The 16,091-nt window shown below is 43.2% G+C and overlaps 1 protein-coding gene across 1 annotated transcript; it reads right to left on the minus strand.

Annotated features, from left to right (window-relative positions):
• Positions 1–131: 131 nt before the first annotated feature.
• On the minus strand, positions 132–2,240 carry LOC124045277 (transmembrane protein 179-like). Its single transcript, XM_046364567.1, has 4 exons — positions 1,802–2,240; positions 908–1,045; positions 748–826; positions 132–582 (listed from the first exon to the last, which is right to left on the minus strand). Exons 1-4 carry the CDS (start codon positions 2,101–2,103, stop codon positions 400–402), a joined length of 702 nt encoding a protein of 233 aa, XP_046220523.1. The 5' UTR covers positions 2,104–2,240; the 3' UTR covers positions 132–399.
• Between the last annotated feature and the right edge of the window lie 13,851 nt (positions 2,241–16,091).

The following is a 16,091-nucleotide window of genomic DNA, read 5'->3' on the forward strand; positions in this document are numbered from 1 at the left end:
GGGTGAATGGACAAGACAAAATATTTAAGTGCAGTATGATAGTAGGTCTCAGGCGCACCGGTTTGTATCAAGAACTGCAAAGCCGCTGGGTTTTTCACACTCAACAGTTTCTTGTGTGTATCAAGAATGGTCGACCATCAAATGGACATCCAACCAACTTAACACAACCGTGGGAAGCATTGGAGTTAACATGGGCCAGCATCCATGTGGAACGCTCTTGACACCTTGTAGAGTCCATGCCCCAACGAATTGAGGAAGTCTGAGGGCAAAAAAGGGGTGAAACTCAATATTAGGAAGGTGTTCCTAATCTTTTGTACACTCAGTGTAGATTGACAGGGGCTGGCAGTTGGGGTAGGATAGGAGGATATGTGTCAGTAATGTGCACGTGCCCTCTGGGTGTTAGATCATGCCACTCTTCAACTGGTTGGCATCGGAGCCCCGGTGGGACGAGTGTCCAAGCAGCAGCTCCTTCTCGTGGATCAGACTGTCCAGAAGGTCCTCCTGGCGGTAGTTGTGGTAGACCTTGAGGAAGGCCATGACCGTGATGCCCAGCCACGTCAGCCATGCTGCCCACAGACCAAACTGCACAGCAGAGATGGTGAGGCAAGGGGGGGGGGCGTTTAACAGACATTACATAGCCTCACAGATTTAAACAGGGGCTAGGGGTTTCCAAGTTCATTGCACATGTTTTAATAAGTCTAAGATATCAACACAGTATATGGCAATATACATCCGCCTGACCCTTACCTGGGCAATGGCAAACTGGTCATAGAACGAGGAGTTGTCCAGTCCTAACTCCAGATCGGTGTCCTGCATGTCCTCACAGCTGAGATACAAGACAAAGTTAGCTTAGGAAAATAACTCTCCGGACTGTCCAAGAGCCATAAGATGGGGTCATGAGCCTCACCTGCTGGGCATGCCCCCGCCCTCTGTGATGGCGTCACACCACAAGTTGAAGCCCACACTAATGATGGTGCTGGAGAGGAACACTGTGAACACCATCAAGGAGCTGATCAACAGATTCAGGAAGGCATTGAACAGGGAACTGCACTCACAGAGACAGAGTGAAAGAGCAAGAGAGAAAGTGAGAGAGAGAATGTAAGACAGGTTCAATAATGTAATTGTTCTATCATTACCATCGCTGGCTCATTTGCCTAATGTTGTATGTATTGGACTTGATTAGATGATAATTCATTTAACTGTGACTATGTTGCGTTCTAATGGACGATAATGACCAATAGAAGGAGATTGGTGGTGTACCTGTATGCCAATAATTAATTCATTATTAGGTTTAGATACATGTTTTTACGTGGATGGATAGATTACCCTATCCACCCTATGTCAGAATGAAACAACGACAGACTAATGAAAACCTCTGCATTGCACAGTAGCAAAACGGTTATTATAAAGATTGCAAGCCGTCTAATCATTATATAAGGCATATTAATCAATGCAGTTTTTGTAATGGCACCTCTGTTGAAAGGCAGAAAATTGCATGTCTTCCTTCGGGCTGATTGAACATATTGATTACGGAGCAAAGCGGCAAGATGGGCAGATTTTGCCATAGCAAAAACATACGTTAACATTTTTTGAGGGCTAGATCTGTAGACCTCAGAAAAAGCAATTGGACGTAAGGCTGTAATTAATCAAGAAGGATCATTGATCATTCGGGTGTGGGAGTGGATGGGCATGGGCTACTTGAAACGCATCTATTTTCTCTATTTAAATCATTCAGATAGAATAAACACAAAGAAAACCTGCAAATCAAAACACAAGAACCACAAGTGATTTTGACACTCACTCGTCGTGGCCTTTGAAAAGAAACAACAGCAGTCTCCATGACTGCACTGCGGACAGGACGAGAGATGCTATCCCGACAAAAGTGATGAAACTGCAGGAAGACTCCGGTCCCCACTCCTCAACGATGAAGCGCTGCTTTGAAACTGTGATGTTCTCATTCTGCCACATACCACGCGTGAAAAGCAAGCATTTTCCATGAAAATCCTCCGTGTTTTCAGAGAGAGGCACTACGGCAATAAAACCAAAAACAAACGCCAAAAAATAGAGGATGCATTGGGCGAAAATTAAATTATCAAGGGCCATTATTGCGTCTCCTTTCTCTTACTGCGTTCGTTGCATCGGCGACTGCGCAGTAGAGACATTTGAGCGTGGGCGCAGCATCAGCATCATTCGTGCTGGAGCAGCAGGCTCAATGGGACCGATTCAGACAAAGCCTCGTTCACATTAACCATAAGCACTCCTCTACATTGCACCGGTTGTCATTCATTTCAATGTGGACGACAATGGAGTGGAATCGCAACGCCCCCTTGCGGTTGAAGGCTCTGTTGCGAGACGCATACTTGATATTTTTCCAAACTTTGTGTGGTCTTCAGTCCAGCCAGAGGCTGCATTCCAAACACTTAAAAGACACACCCTCTCTCCTCAGCCCTCAATATAAGTGGACACTTCTGATGACCTATCATGACCTCTGACGAGTTGATACTTGCAGGGCAAGGGGCGAGGGAAGAATGAATTAATTTTAAATGGACCACTCTTGCCCAGAAATGTATAACTACTCGTTCATCCCACTTGTGTTTTCAGTCATCATGGAACTGTTGTGTGTGCCTTATATTCACTACAGTTAATTATGATTGCATTTCATATTTTGGCTAAAAGACAACGCATCCACAGACATCGTATGTTAACCATCCTACTAAAGTTATATCGAAAATTACAATGTATAAGTGTGATGTCAGGGAAAGTAATGTGCACAAGCTAATGTTTCCAAAAGATAACCAAACAAAAACATGACTTTTGATACGTGTTTGAGCCATCCTGTGCATTACTAGCACAATGTCTAACTTATTTACATTTGTTTTTACTTACACGTGTATGTTGACTTCTCCATATTCATGTCGGTTTTAGGTTTTGGCTGACTTTTCTTAGCACATGTACAATCATCGCAAATTAAATAATGGGGTGTTTCAGGCCCCAGAGTGAACATAATTGTACACTCGCAAAAACGAGGGCTGATGGGCTTACATTGTCAACTTCCCTTGCTTGGCTAATAATTTGGACCAACAACAAAGATGCCCGCGGGGATTCTCCCAAGGGCATAAAGCAAAGGTAAACTGATGCAGCCAGAGTCTGGCAAAAACAGGTTACCAAAATCACAGAAGAAGATGGCTTTATGGGATAGCTAGCAAGTTCTAAGCAATAATCCATTCCTATAAGTGAGTACAAGTAATGTTAAATAACGTTAATACACATTGGCTGTTAAGCTAATTATATTAAATGACTGTTGCCTCCAGTATATGTTAATTGTGTTGGAAATGACATTTGTTTTTGATGGTAACTGTTAGGTGGAAGTCACTAGCTACAATGCGGTATCTTCAACCTAGCCTAGCTTTTAGCTAACTGGCTGCTCTGCAAGCAAGCTTGACTTGCTACAAAGTTAGAGAAACAAGTTGAGGGAAAAGTAACTTAACAAAACATGATTTATTTGTCAGGATTTGGCCAGGGTTGTTCCGGTTTTTGGTCACTAGATGCCCCCATTGTGCCTTTTGACCTTTTGTTTTCCCTTGATCCCCATTATTATTTGCACCTGTGCCTCGTTTCCCCTGATTGTATTTAAACCCTTTGTTTTCCTCAGTCCTTTGCTCTGTGTTTGTATGTTAGCACCCAGCCCTAGTATTCTGTGTACTCTTGTTGATACCAGTGGACTCTCTTGTGGAATTCTGTTTTTTGTTCTTGTTTATTTATTTTTGAGTATCTTTTGAGGCTTTTTATGCTATACCTACCACCTTGTGGATTTACCTTTTTGTCTTGGAGGATTACCTTTGTTTTTGTGGAATTCCTTTTGAGGTTGTGGAGTTACATGTTTTCCTGAAGGACTTCACTTTTTTACTTCATTAAATACACTGTCTCAAGTACTGCTGTGTCTGCCTCATCTTCTGGGTTCTGCCAACTATTCGTGGCTCAGTTGGTTAAGTGACTGTTTCTCACTCCGGAGACCCGGGTTCGTAACCGGGTCCTGACAGAAACACAGAGCCAAAAAATGAACCCAGATGCAGCCAGTTCCCAGGACCTTGTTGCCATGCTGTCCCACCACCAGGAGACTGTCCAACGCCACGAAGCCGCCCTGGTTCAGCAAGAGGCCGTAATGGCTAGACATTCTCATCTTCTGTCGGAGATGCTGACTTCCATAAAGCAGATATCTGATCGACTTACCCCGGCAACAGTTCCCGTCCCAGTACCTCAGATTCACGTACCCATGGCAGTTAACCCTCTGGCTGAACCTCGTCTTCCACCTCCCCAACGGTTCTCAGGTGATCCAAGTGCTTGTAAAGGGTTTCTCACCCAATGTTCTCTCTCCTTCGAGCTGCAACCCTCGTCGTTCCCCACCGACCGGTCTAAGATCGCATATATCATCACCCTGCTGTCGGAAAAAGCCCTGGCCTGGGCTACCGCTGTGTGGGATGCCCATAGTTCCTGCTGTGCCAGCTACTCTGCCTTTGCTGAGGAATTCAAACGAGTGTTTCAAGGCCCAAGCAGTGGTCCTGACTCAGCCAAACAGCTCCTGACTCTCCACCAAGGTCGGCGCAGCGTGACGGACTATGCCATCCAGTTCCGCGCGGTGGCAGCAGTGAGTGGCTGGAACAACGAGGCGCTCACGGTGTGCTTTCTGAAAGGCCTTTCCGACACTATCCAAGATGAACTGGCCACTCGGGAACCACCGGACAATCTCGAGTCCCTGATCAAGTTGGCCTCACGCATTGACCAGTGTCTGAGAGAGAGAGAACTCAACCGTAGACCTCTAGCCCCTATCAGTCCCAGCTCCGAGTCCCCACCTTTATCCTCGCTGGCTCCACCGGAACCCATGCAGATTGGACGCATCTCCCAGGCTGAGAGAGACCGCCGGATGAGGGAGCGACGCTGTCTATATTGCGGCAAACCGGGCCATTTCCGTTCCACGTGTCCCGGGCTCCAGGGAAACGCTCTGTCCCGTACAGACCGGGGGGAACTGTAACGGAAAACATAACCTCCTCCCATCCGTCCAACTCCCGTCTGCTCGTTCCAGTCACCCTTTCCTGGGACAACCACAAGCTTCACCTTCAAGCCTTGGTAGACTCTGGAGCCGCAGGTAACTTCATGGATGGGGTCTGGGCGAAGGAGAATGGCGTTCCCTCTGAACCTCTAAGTGACCCCATGAGGGTTACTACATTGGATGGAAGCCCTTTGGGATCTGGACTTGTCACTCATGTCACTACCTCCTTGCGACTTTCAGTTTCACAACACCAGGAATTGATGAACTTTCATTTGATCTCCTGTTCCGAGTTCCCTCTCGTCCTTGGATACCCCTGGCTTCACAGCCATAACCCTCACATCGACTGGTCTGTGGGCACTATCAAGCAGTGGGGTCCAACGTGCCAAGCTACTTGTATTTTCCAGAATTCCCCGAGTTCTACTCCCAAGTCTTTAGAATCCATCGACCTGACCCGAGTTCCCGAGTGTTACCATGACCTTATTCGTCAGTTCAGGGCCCTCCACCCTGAGAGAGCTGGTAGGAACGTCAGGAGCCGTCCCTAGGGGGGGATTCTGTCAGGATTTGGCCAGGGTTGTTCCGGTTTTTGGTCACTAGATGCCCCCATTGTGTCTTTTGACCTTTTGTTTTCCCTTGATCCCCATTATTATTTGCACCTGTGCCTCGTTTCCCCTGATTGTATTTAAACCCTTTGTTTTCCTCAGTCCTTTGCTCTGTGTTTGTATGTTAGCACCCAGCCCTAGTATTCTGTGTACTCTTGTTGATCCCGGAGGACTCTCTTGTGGAATTCTGTTTTTTGTTCTTGTTTATTTATTTTTGAGTATCTTTTGAGGCTTTTTATGCTATACCTACCACCTTGTGGATTTACCTTTTTGTCTTGGAGGATTACCTTTGTTTTTGTGGAATTCCTTTTGAGGTTGTGGAGTTACATGTTTTCCTGAAGGACTTCACTTTTTTACTTCATTAAATACACTGTCTCAAGTACTGCTGTGTCTGCCTCATCTTCTGGGTTCTGCCAACTATTCGTGGCTCAGTTGGTTAAGTGACTGTTTCTCACTCCGGAGACCTGGGTTCGTAACTGGGTCCTGACATTATTATCACCTGAAACCATATGTTTCTCCTGTCTTGAATGAAAGGTAATATTTTGCAATCTCCAAAAATAAATGCGATCTCTGACGAGAGGCTCTCTACATTTGATGCTCCGAGGCATGCATAAAAATCTCGAAAGGCATTCTCTCTATCTACAGAGAATGTGTAGACTGGGCCGACAGAGCGTAGCGCAGTGTTGCAATATCGTTTCTCATCATAAAAGAGGTGGCTCCTTGTAGTGGTCCAGCTGGAGTGAACCGTGCGCCAGGCTCCAGGTTTAAAATGCTACTATATGGTCTGCGTTCCATAATGATTCAAATAGGTTATATGTGATTCGTATCGGGAAACTAGGCGTATGTTGTGCTTCACTACTTCACAGGAGAGCCATTTGAAGGTAAACTTAACATTTTTATCAAAATGCTTTGTTTGGCAGAAATGCCTTCTGGAACATGTGGAATTTGATGTGCCTTAATAATAAATGTGTATGCCATCTATACATGCAAATAAAATTGTTAAATTATAAGCCTAGTTGGTTTAGCCATGGTCAAAGAAAGGAACCTTCCCGCTAGCCATGGGTGGCTGTGATAATGGATGGGCTGGACATGCCGAGAGATGAGTTCGGATTGGTCTGCCATGTAGCACGCTTTTGTCTATAATATGAGCTGGTCAGTATGTGTAGGTAATCCTTTCTAACGCTGCATTTTTGAAATATTTCACGTAGTAGAACTGCAAAAGTGTTGGTCTCCACTTTCTGGAGGACCGAGTTTTGAAAACAGTGGAATTAGAGTATGAGTAGCTAAGGAGATTGAGAAATTGCAGGTGTTTGATTGCAAATGTGTAGAGGGAATCGAAAAGAGAACACACAGAAGGTGATTCTATAAAACACCTGTCTCAGGATTACATCTTCAAATTAAGGGCAACCATGACAGAGAGGGAGAAGCGTCCATCCACGGGTAAGATAGTCTAGCTAGCTACATTGTCATATAATACACATTTCTAATTTTGTCAAAAAGTCATTTTTATTCAAGATAAAGCATACTGTTAGCTATCTAGGTAACGTTAGCTGGCTGGCTCACTAGCTATCATTACGTGTATGATCTATGTAGTAATATTATTCATATCTCAGAGCCATTTGCATTGCTAGTTATAGCCTAATGTTAGCTAGCTAACATTGAACCTGGTTGGTTAGCTACCTGTAGATTCATTACATTTACATTTAAGTAATTTAGCAGACGCTCTTATCCAGAGCGACTTACAAATTGGTGCATTCACCTTATGACATCCAGTAGAACAGTCACTTTACAATAGTGCATCTAAATCTTAAAGGGGTAACGTTATGCATGGTAGTAACGTTATGAGTTGGGATTATGGTTCATTGTTTAGCTAGCTAGCTACGTCTAAACAAAAGACTCCACTGTCTATGGAAGTAACCATTTCAATAGAATGTCGATAGACGTAGCTAGTAAATTCTCTCTGGCTATCTACTTCGATTTCAGAGCACTCTCCTGTAAGTGTGCCAGAGCGCAGAAAAACTGATGTATTTACGAACACTCAACACCCGTTGAATATGGCCGGTGTCTGTAAACGTTGGCCATAAAATGTGTAATTAAATAGTTGCCAGCAGCACAGTTATAGTCTGGATAACATAAAAACAACCTCAGATCTGCTAGGGTGAGTAAAATGGTCAGCGTGAGCTGTTCTCTCATTTGTGTCTGGAAGTAGCTAGCAAGCTAGAAACACACCCCTAGTATAAACCAGCTTCTAGTATTGAAATATTTCCCATTGTTCCTTGACTGTAGTGTATGATATACCATTTTCTACCTCTGAGTCTCTACTTTTATCCAATTTATAAAACACAATTTCAATTTTTTACACAAGATCGAATCGAGCTGGTCGGACACATATGTCTTAAATAAGTGGTTCCCAAACTGTGAGCCATGCCCCCAAGAGCAAGTCCGGCTATAAACTTAGTACGGCTTTTTATTTTACCTTTATTTAACTAGGCAAGTCAGTTAAGAAAAAATTCTTATTTACAATGACTGCCTAGGAACAGTGGGTTAACTGCCTGTTCAGGGGCAGAATGACAGATTTGTACCTTGTCAGCTCAGGGGTTTGAACTTGCAACTTTCCAGTTGCTAGTCCAACGCTCTAACCACTAGGCTACCCTGTAACCCCTTTAAACTTACTCCTGAAAGTTGTAACATTAGAATGCACAAGGAGCAATTTTGAAATTGGGTAGTGCATCATCAGTTCCTCATTTTATACCTTAGAGAGCTACACTATATATACACAAAGTACAGTACCAGTCAAAAGTTTGGACACACCAACTCATTCAAGTAAAAACATTTTTTTTTACTACATTCTACATTGTAGAATAATAGTGAAGACATCAAAACTAAAAAAAATAACACATATGGAATCATGTAGTAACCAACAAAGTGTTCAAAAAAATCTACAAATATTTTAGATTCTTCAAAGTAGCCACCCTTTGCTTTAATGAGAGCTTTGCACACTCTTTGCATTTTCTCAACCAGCTTCATGAGGTAGTCACCTGGAATGCTTTTCCAGCAGTCTTGAAGGAGCTCCCACATATGCTGAGCACTTGTTGGCTGCTTTTCCTGCTTTTCCTTTTCCTCTGTGGTCCAACTCATCCCAAACCATCTCAATTGGGTTGAGGTCGGGTGATTGTGGAGGCCAGGTCATCTTGTGCAGCACTCCATCACTCTCCTTCTTGGCCAAATAGCCCTTACACAGCCTGGAGGTGTGTTGGGTCATTGTCCTGTTGAAAAACAAGTGATGGTCCCACTAAGCGCAAACCAGATGGGATGGCGTATTGCTGCAGAATGCTGTGGATGCCATGCTGGTTAAGTGTGCCTTGAATACTAAAGCACCACCACACCATCACAACTCCTCCTCAATGCTTCACTTCGGGAACCACACGTGGAGATCATCCGTTCGCCTACTATTTTGAATCATCAGACCAAAGGACAGATTTCCACCGGTCTAATGTCCATTGCTCATGTTTCTTGGCCCAAGCAAGTCTCTTCTTATTATTGATGTCCTTTAGTAGTGGTTTCTTTGCTGTTATGCAGGTGAATGAGGACCCAAAAGCGACTTAGCGAAAACAGAGTCTTTATTCCAGTAACTGGCAAAAGTATACTCCTGGACAATATAAGAAGAAAACAAAACATGAAAAAACTAAAATCCACTCGTAGTGACGAGGACAGACTTGAGACTCGACCATTGACTGCAGGTTGCCTCGGGAAGGCACCGACCGTAGCAGACTTAGACACCTGCTCACACGCAGCATCTGAAGGAGACAAGACACGACAGGGCGCGACAATGACACAGCACAGCGAACATCATATAAGGATCCGACAAGGACAGAAGCGGAAAACAAGGGGAGAAATAGGGACTCTAATCAGACGACAAAATAGGGGACAGGTGTGAAAAGACTAAATGAGTGGAACGATAGAGAGAGGAGAGAGAGGGAGGGGGAGAGAGAGGGATAAAAAAGGGAACGAACCTAATAAGACCAGCAGGGGGAAACGAACAGAAGGGAAAGCATAATGACAAGACAATATAAGACAAAACATGACATTTGCAGCAATTTGACTATGAAGGCCTGATTAATGCAGTCTCCTCTGAACAGTTGATGTTGAGATGTGTCTTTTACTTTAACTCTGTGAAGCATTTATGTGGGCTGCAATCTGAGGTGCAGTTTATTGCCCATTTCTGAGGTTGGTAATGTTAATTAACTTATCCTCTGCAGCAGAGGTAACTCTGGGTCTTCCTTTCCTGTGGCAGCCACCCTACCTTATGGAACACAACTCGCATTAACACAACTGATTGTCTCAAATGCATTAAGATGGAAAGAAATGCCACAAATTAACTTTGAAATCAAATCAAATCAAAAAACATTTTAATGGTCACATACACATGGTTAGCAGATGTTAATGCGAGTGTAGCAAAATTATTGTGTTTCTAGTTCTGACTATGCAGTAATATCCAACAAGTAATCTAACAAATTCACAACAACTACCTTATACACACAAGTGTAAAGGGATTCATAAATACATGGGTGAGCGATGGCGTGCGGCATAGGCAAGATGCAGTACAATACAGTATATACATATGAGATGCGTAATGTAGGATATGTAAACATTATTAAAGTGCCGTTATTTAAAGTGACTAGTGATACTTTTATTAAGTCAATTTATTTAAAAGGCCAGAGATTTGAGTCTGTATGTTGGCAGCAGCCTCTCTATGTTAGTTATGGCTGTTTAACAGTCTGATGGCCTTGAGATAGAAACTGTTTTTCAGTCTCTCGGTCCCAGCTTTGATGCACCTGTATTGATCTCGCCTTCTGAATGATAGCGGGGTGAACAGGCAGTGGCTCGGGTGGTTGTTGTCCTTGATGATCTTTTTGGCCTTCCTGTGACATTGGGTGGTGTGGGTGTCCTGCAGATGGCACTATCCTCTGGAGAGCCTGCAATTGCCGTACCAGGCGGTGATACAGCCCAACAGGATGCTCTCAATTGTGCATCTGTAAAAGTTTGTGAGTGTTGTCTGCAAACTTGATGATTGAGTTGGAAGCGTGCATGGCCACGCAGTCATGGGTGAACAGGGAGTACAGGAGAGGGTTGAGAACGCACCCTTGTGGGGCTCCAGTGTTGAGGATTAGCGAAGTGGAGATGTTTTTTCCTACCTTCACCACCTGGAGACAGCCCGTCAGAAAGTCCTGGACCCAGTTGCACAGGGCGGAGTTGAGACCCAGGGTCTCGAGTTTAATTATGAGTTTGGAGGGTACTATGGTGTTAAATGCTGAGCTGTAGCCAATGAACTGCATTCTTACAAAGGTATTCCTCTTGTCCAGATGTGTGAGGTATGCAGTGGCATGGCGATTGTGTCATCAGTGGACCTACTTGGGTGGTAAGCAAATTGGAGTGGGTCTAGGGTGTCAGGTAGGGTGTATTTGATATGATCCTTGACTAGTCTCTCAAAGCACTTCATGATGACAGAAGTTAGGGCAATGGGGCGATAGTAATTTAGTTCAGATACCTTAGCTTTCTTTGGAACAAGAATAATGGTGGCCATCTTGAAGTATGTGGGAACAACAGACTGCGCTGTGTCAGTGGTTCTGTATTGTTTTAAAAGCGAGCAAAGAAGTTGTTTAAATTTGTCTGGGAGCAAGACGTCGATGTCCGCGACGGAGCTGGTTTTCTCTTTGTAATGCGTGATTGACTGTAGACCCTGCCACATACGTCTCATGTTTGAGCCCTTGAATTGCGACTCTACTTTGTCTCTATACTGACGCCTTGCTTGTTTGATTGCCTTGCAGAGGGAATAGCAGCACTGTTTGTATTCGGTCATGTTTCCGGTCACCTTGCCATGATTAAAGCAGTGGTTCGGGCCTTCAGTTTTGCATGAATGTTGCCATCAATCCACGGTTTCTGGTTAGAGAAGGTTTTAATAGTCACAGAGGGTAAGACATCTCCGATGCACTTGCTCATGAACTCACTCACCGAGTCAGCATATACATCAATTTTGTTGTCTGGGGCTATCTGGAACATATCCCATCCACGTGATTGAAGCAATCTTGAAGCGTGGAATCCGATAGGTCAGACCAGTGTTATATTGACCTGAGCACGGGCATTTCCTGTTTTAGTTTATGTCTAAAGGCTGGGAGCAAAAAAAATTAATGGTCAGACTTGCCAAAGGCAGGACGGGGGAGGGCTTTGTATACATCACGGAAGTTCTAGTAGCAATGATCCAGAATACTACCAGCTTGTGTTGCGCATTCGACTGATAGAATTTAGGAAGTATTGATCTTAGGTTAGCTTTGTTAAAATCTCCAGCTACAATAAATGCAGCCTCAGGGTGTATGGTTTCCAGTTTACATAGAGTCCAGTGATGTTCTTTCAGGGCCGACGAGGGATCTGCTTGTGGGGATATACACGGCTGTGACTAGAACTGAAGAGAATTCTCTTGGAAGATAATGCGGTCGGCATTTGATTGTAAGGAATTCTAGATCAGGTGAACAAAAGGACTTGAGTTCCTGTATGTTGTTGTGATTTCACCATGAGTCGTTAATCATCAGGCATACATCCCCGCCCTTCTTCTTACCAGAGAGATGTTTGTTTCTGTCGGCGCGATGCGTGAAGAAATCGGGTGGCTGTACCGACTCTGACAACATATCCGAGTGAGCCATGTTTCCGTGAAACAGAGAATGTTACACATTGTTATCTAGAGATTGGACATTGGCGAGTAATTTGCTCGGAAGCAGTGGATGGTGTGTTCGCCTTCTAAGTCTGACCAGTAAGCCGCTCCGTCTGCCTCTCATGCGGCGACCGCGTTGTTTTGGATCAGCCTCTGGGATAAGATCGCATGTCCAGCGTGGAGGTCCGAACAAAGGATCCACTTCAGGAAAGACGTATTCCTGGTCGTAATGATGGTAAGTTCACATCGCTTTTATATCCAATACTTTTTCCCGGCTGTATTTAATAACATTTGAGATTTTCTGTACTAACAATGTAAGAAATAATACATAAATAAACAAACAACTGCACAGTTTTCTAAGGACCTGAAACGAAGTGACCATCTCTGTCGGCACCATTTTCATCCTCAAGGCACACCTGTTAATTGAAATACATTCCAGGTGACTACCTCATGAAGCTGGTTGAGAGAATGCCAAGAGTGTGCAAAGCTGTCATCAAGGCAAAGGGTGGCTACTATGAAGAATCTCAAATATAAAATATATTTCGATTTTTCTTACACTCTTTTGGTTAACCAATGATTCCATATTTGTTATTTCATAGTTTTGATGTCTTCACTTATTCTACAATGTAGAAAATAGCACAAATAAAAAATAAAACTTGAATGAGTAGGTGTGTAGGGGGGAGATCAACTTTAATATTGTAGATAGGTTGTGGCTTCTATCTGCATCATTTACAATCCCTCATATTTATCTTTTTGTAAATATATACTATATATTATTATTATTTTTCATATATTTTCCTTCATTATTTTTCCCCTAAATAACGATCCTCAGGAACAACCACACTAACATGACATTGGAAAGAAAGGTAAATAGAATGATGCTAAATGTAAGGAAACTAACACTAAAGTGAAAGTTATAAATGTATGTGGGTATAACTGACAGTGTCTACCAATAGTGGGTAATATTTAACAGAATACAAATTGTTTAAAAAAATACAGCGAAAATCTGGGCAAATAATTAAAACAACTGTTGATGCAATAGTAATCATAAACCCAAATTGAGAACCTTTTGTTTGATTAAGGGTGAATTCGTGTGTGAGAGATATATTATGTATAACCTACCTGAACGCATGAGATCGCTATGTGCACAGGTAAGATCAGGGATATTGCCTCTGGGTATTTAAACAGGTCCGTATTGTGGTGAAATGGAAGAGGAAAGACTAAGTAACCATTGTGACCTCGTACCAAGATAGACACTTCCTCTTATTCAAGAAAGCACACCAGATATATCCTGGCATTGTGTGGCTGAGTGATGACGAGAAATTGAAATGTTTTTTTGTCCATTGTGTATTTCCATTGGCAGAATATTTAGATGAAGCCTGACAAAAAGGGCTAATAATAATTAAATAGTAAAAATATTTAGTCTATGGGGTAAATGGCACTTGTGTATATAGATTATGTATAGGCTTGTCTCCCATATGAATCTTCTCTTTGTGCCAGACTGGGTTCTGACTTCTGTTTATTTTTTTTCTGTATTTATTTGTCTGTATATGGATGGTCGGAAGTCGGAAGTTTACATACACTTTGGTTGGAGTCATTAAAACTTGTTTTTCAACCACTCCACAAATTACTTGTTAAGAAACTATAGTTTTGGCAAGTCGGTTAGGGCATCTACTTTGTGCATGGCACAAGTAATTTTTCCAACAATTGTTTACAGACAGATTATTTAATTTATAATTCACTGTATCACAATTCCAGTGGGTCAGAAGTTTACATACACTAAGTTGACTGTGCCTTTAAACAGCTTGGAAAATTCCAGAAAATGATGTCATGGCTTTAGAAGCTTCTGGTAGGCTATTTGACATCATTTGAGTCAATTGGAGGTGTACCTGTGGATGTATTTCAAGGCCTACCTTCAAACTCAGTGCCACTTTGCTTGACATCATGGGAAAATCAAAAGAAATCAGCCAAGACCTCAGAAAAAAAATTGTAGACCTCCCACAAGTCTGGTTCAGTATAAATATAATAACACCATGGGACCACGCAGCCATCATACCGCTCAGGAAGGAGACGCGTTCTGTCTCCTAGAGATGAACTTACTTTGGTGCAAAAAGGGCAAATCAATCCCAGAACAACAGCAAAGGACCCTGTGAAGATGCTGGAGGAAACGGGTACAAAAGTATCTATATCCACAGTAAAACGAGTCCTATATCGACATAACCTGAAAGGCCGCTCAGCAAGGAAGAAGCCACTGCTCCAAAACTGCTATAAAAAAGCCAGACTATGGTTTGCAACTGCACATGGGGACAAAGATCGTACTTTTTGGAGAAATGTCCTCTGGTGTGATGAAACGAAAAATAGAACTGTTTGGCCATAATGACCATTATGTTTGGAGGGAAAAGGGGGAGGCTTGCAAGCCGAAGAACACCCTCACAACCGTGAAGCATGGGGTTGGCAGCATCATGTGGTGGGGGTGCTTTGCTGCAGGAGGGACTGGTGCACTTCACAAAATAGATGGTATCATGAGGGATATTATATGGATATATTGAAGCAACATCAGTCAGGAAGTTAAAACTTGGTCGCAAATGAGTCTTCCAAATGGACAATGACCCCAAGCATACTTCCAAAGTTGTGGCAAAATGGCTTAAGGACAACAAGGTCAAGGTATTGGAGTGGCCATCACAATCCTATAGAATATTTGTGGGCAGAACTGAAAAAGTGTGTGTGAGTAAGGAGGCCTACAAACCTGACTCAGTTACACCAGCTCTGTAAGGAGGAATGGGCCAAAATTCACCCAATTTATTTTGGGAAGCTTGTGGAAGGCTGCCCGAAACGTTTTACCCAAGTTAAACAGTTTAAAGGCAATGCTACCAAATACTAATTGAGTGCATGTAAACTTCTGACCCACTGGGAATGTGATGAAAGAAATAATGGTTTTATCTACTATTATTCTGACATTTCACATTCTTTAAAATAAAGTGGTGATCCTAACTGACCTAAGACAGTGGATTTTTACTTGGATTAAATGTCAGGAATTGTGAACAACTGAGTTTAAATGTATTTGGCAAAGGTGTATGTAAACAGCTGACTTCAACTGTATATATGTATATATATTATTGTACTGCTCTAGGGATATAATTATTGTTTGGATAACCTTATTACTATTATGTATTGATTTATTTTTTTTACTCTTTATGCGATGCGCAATACAGAGAACACCGGAAGAAGAATGATAATTTAATTGCCATAGTGAATAACTGTAATGTTTATTTATGTGGTGTGGCTGACCAGGGGGTTGGGTCAAAACGTTTACACAGATCAGACACGGACAGAGTAGGATTAGCTCAGTTTCAAAAGGTGTTTATTAAAACAATAGTCCAAAAGAGAGACCCTCTCCGGGATACCGTCTTCTGGGCTCCGGGTCTTACTGTATCCCCCAAGAGACCCTCTCTGGGACACCGTCTTCTGGGCTCCGGGTTTACTGTATCCCCCAAGAGACCCTCTCTGGGACACCGTCTTCTGGGCTCCGGGTGTTACTGTATCCCCCAAGAGAACCTCTCTGGGATACCGTCTTCTGGGCTCCGGGTCTTACTGTATCCCCCAAGAGAACCTCTCTGGGATACCGTCTTCTGGGCTCCGGGTGTTACTGTATCCCCCAAGAGAACCTCTCCGGGATACCGTCTTCTGGGCTCCGGGTCTTACTGTATCCCCCAAGAGAACCTCTCCGGGATACCGTCTT

This window comes from Oncorhynchus gorbuscha, linkage group LG10, assembly GCF_021184085.1.
Source record: "Oncorhynchus gorbuscha isolate QuinsamMale2020 ecotype Even-year linkage group LG10, OgorEven_v1.0, whole genome shotgun sequence".
NCBI classification, from domain to species: Eukaryota; Metazoa; Chordata; class Actinopteri; order Salmoniformes; family Salmonidae; genus Oncorhynchus; species Oncorhynchus gorbuscha.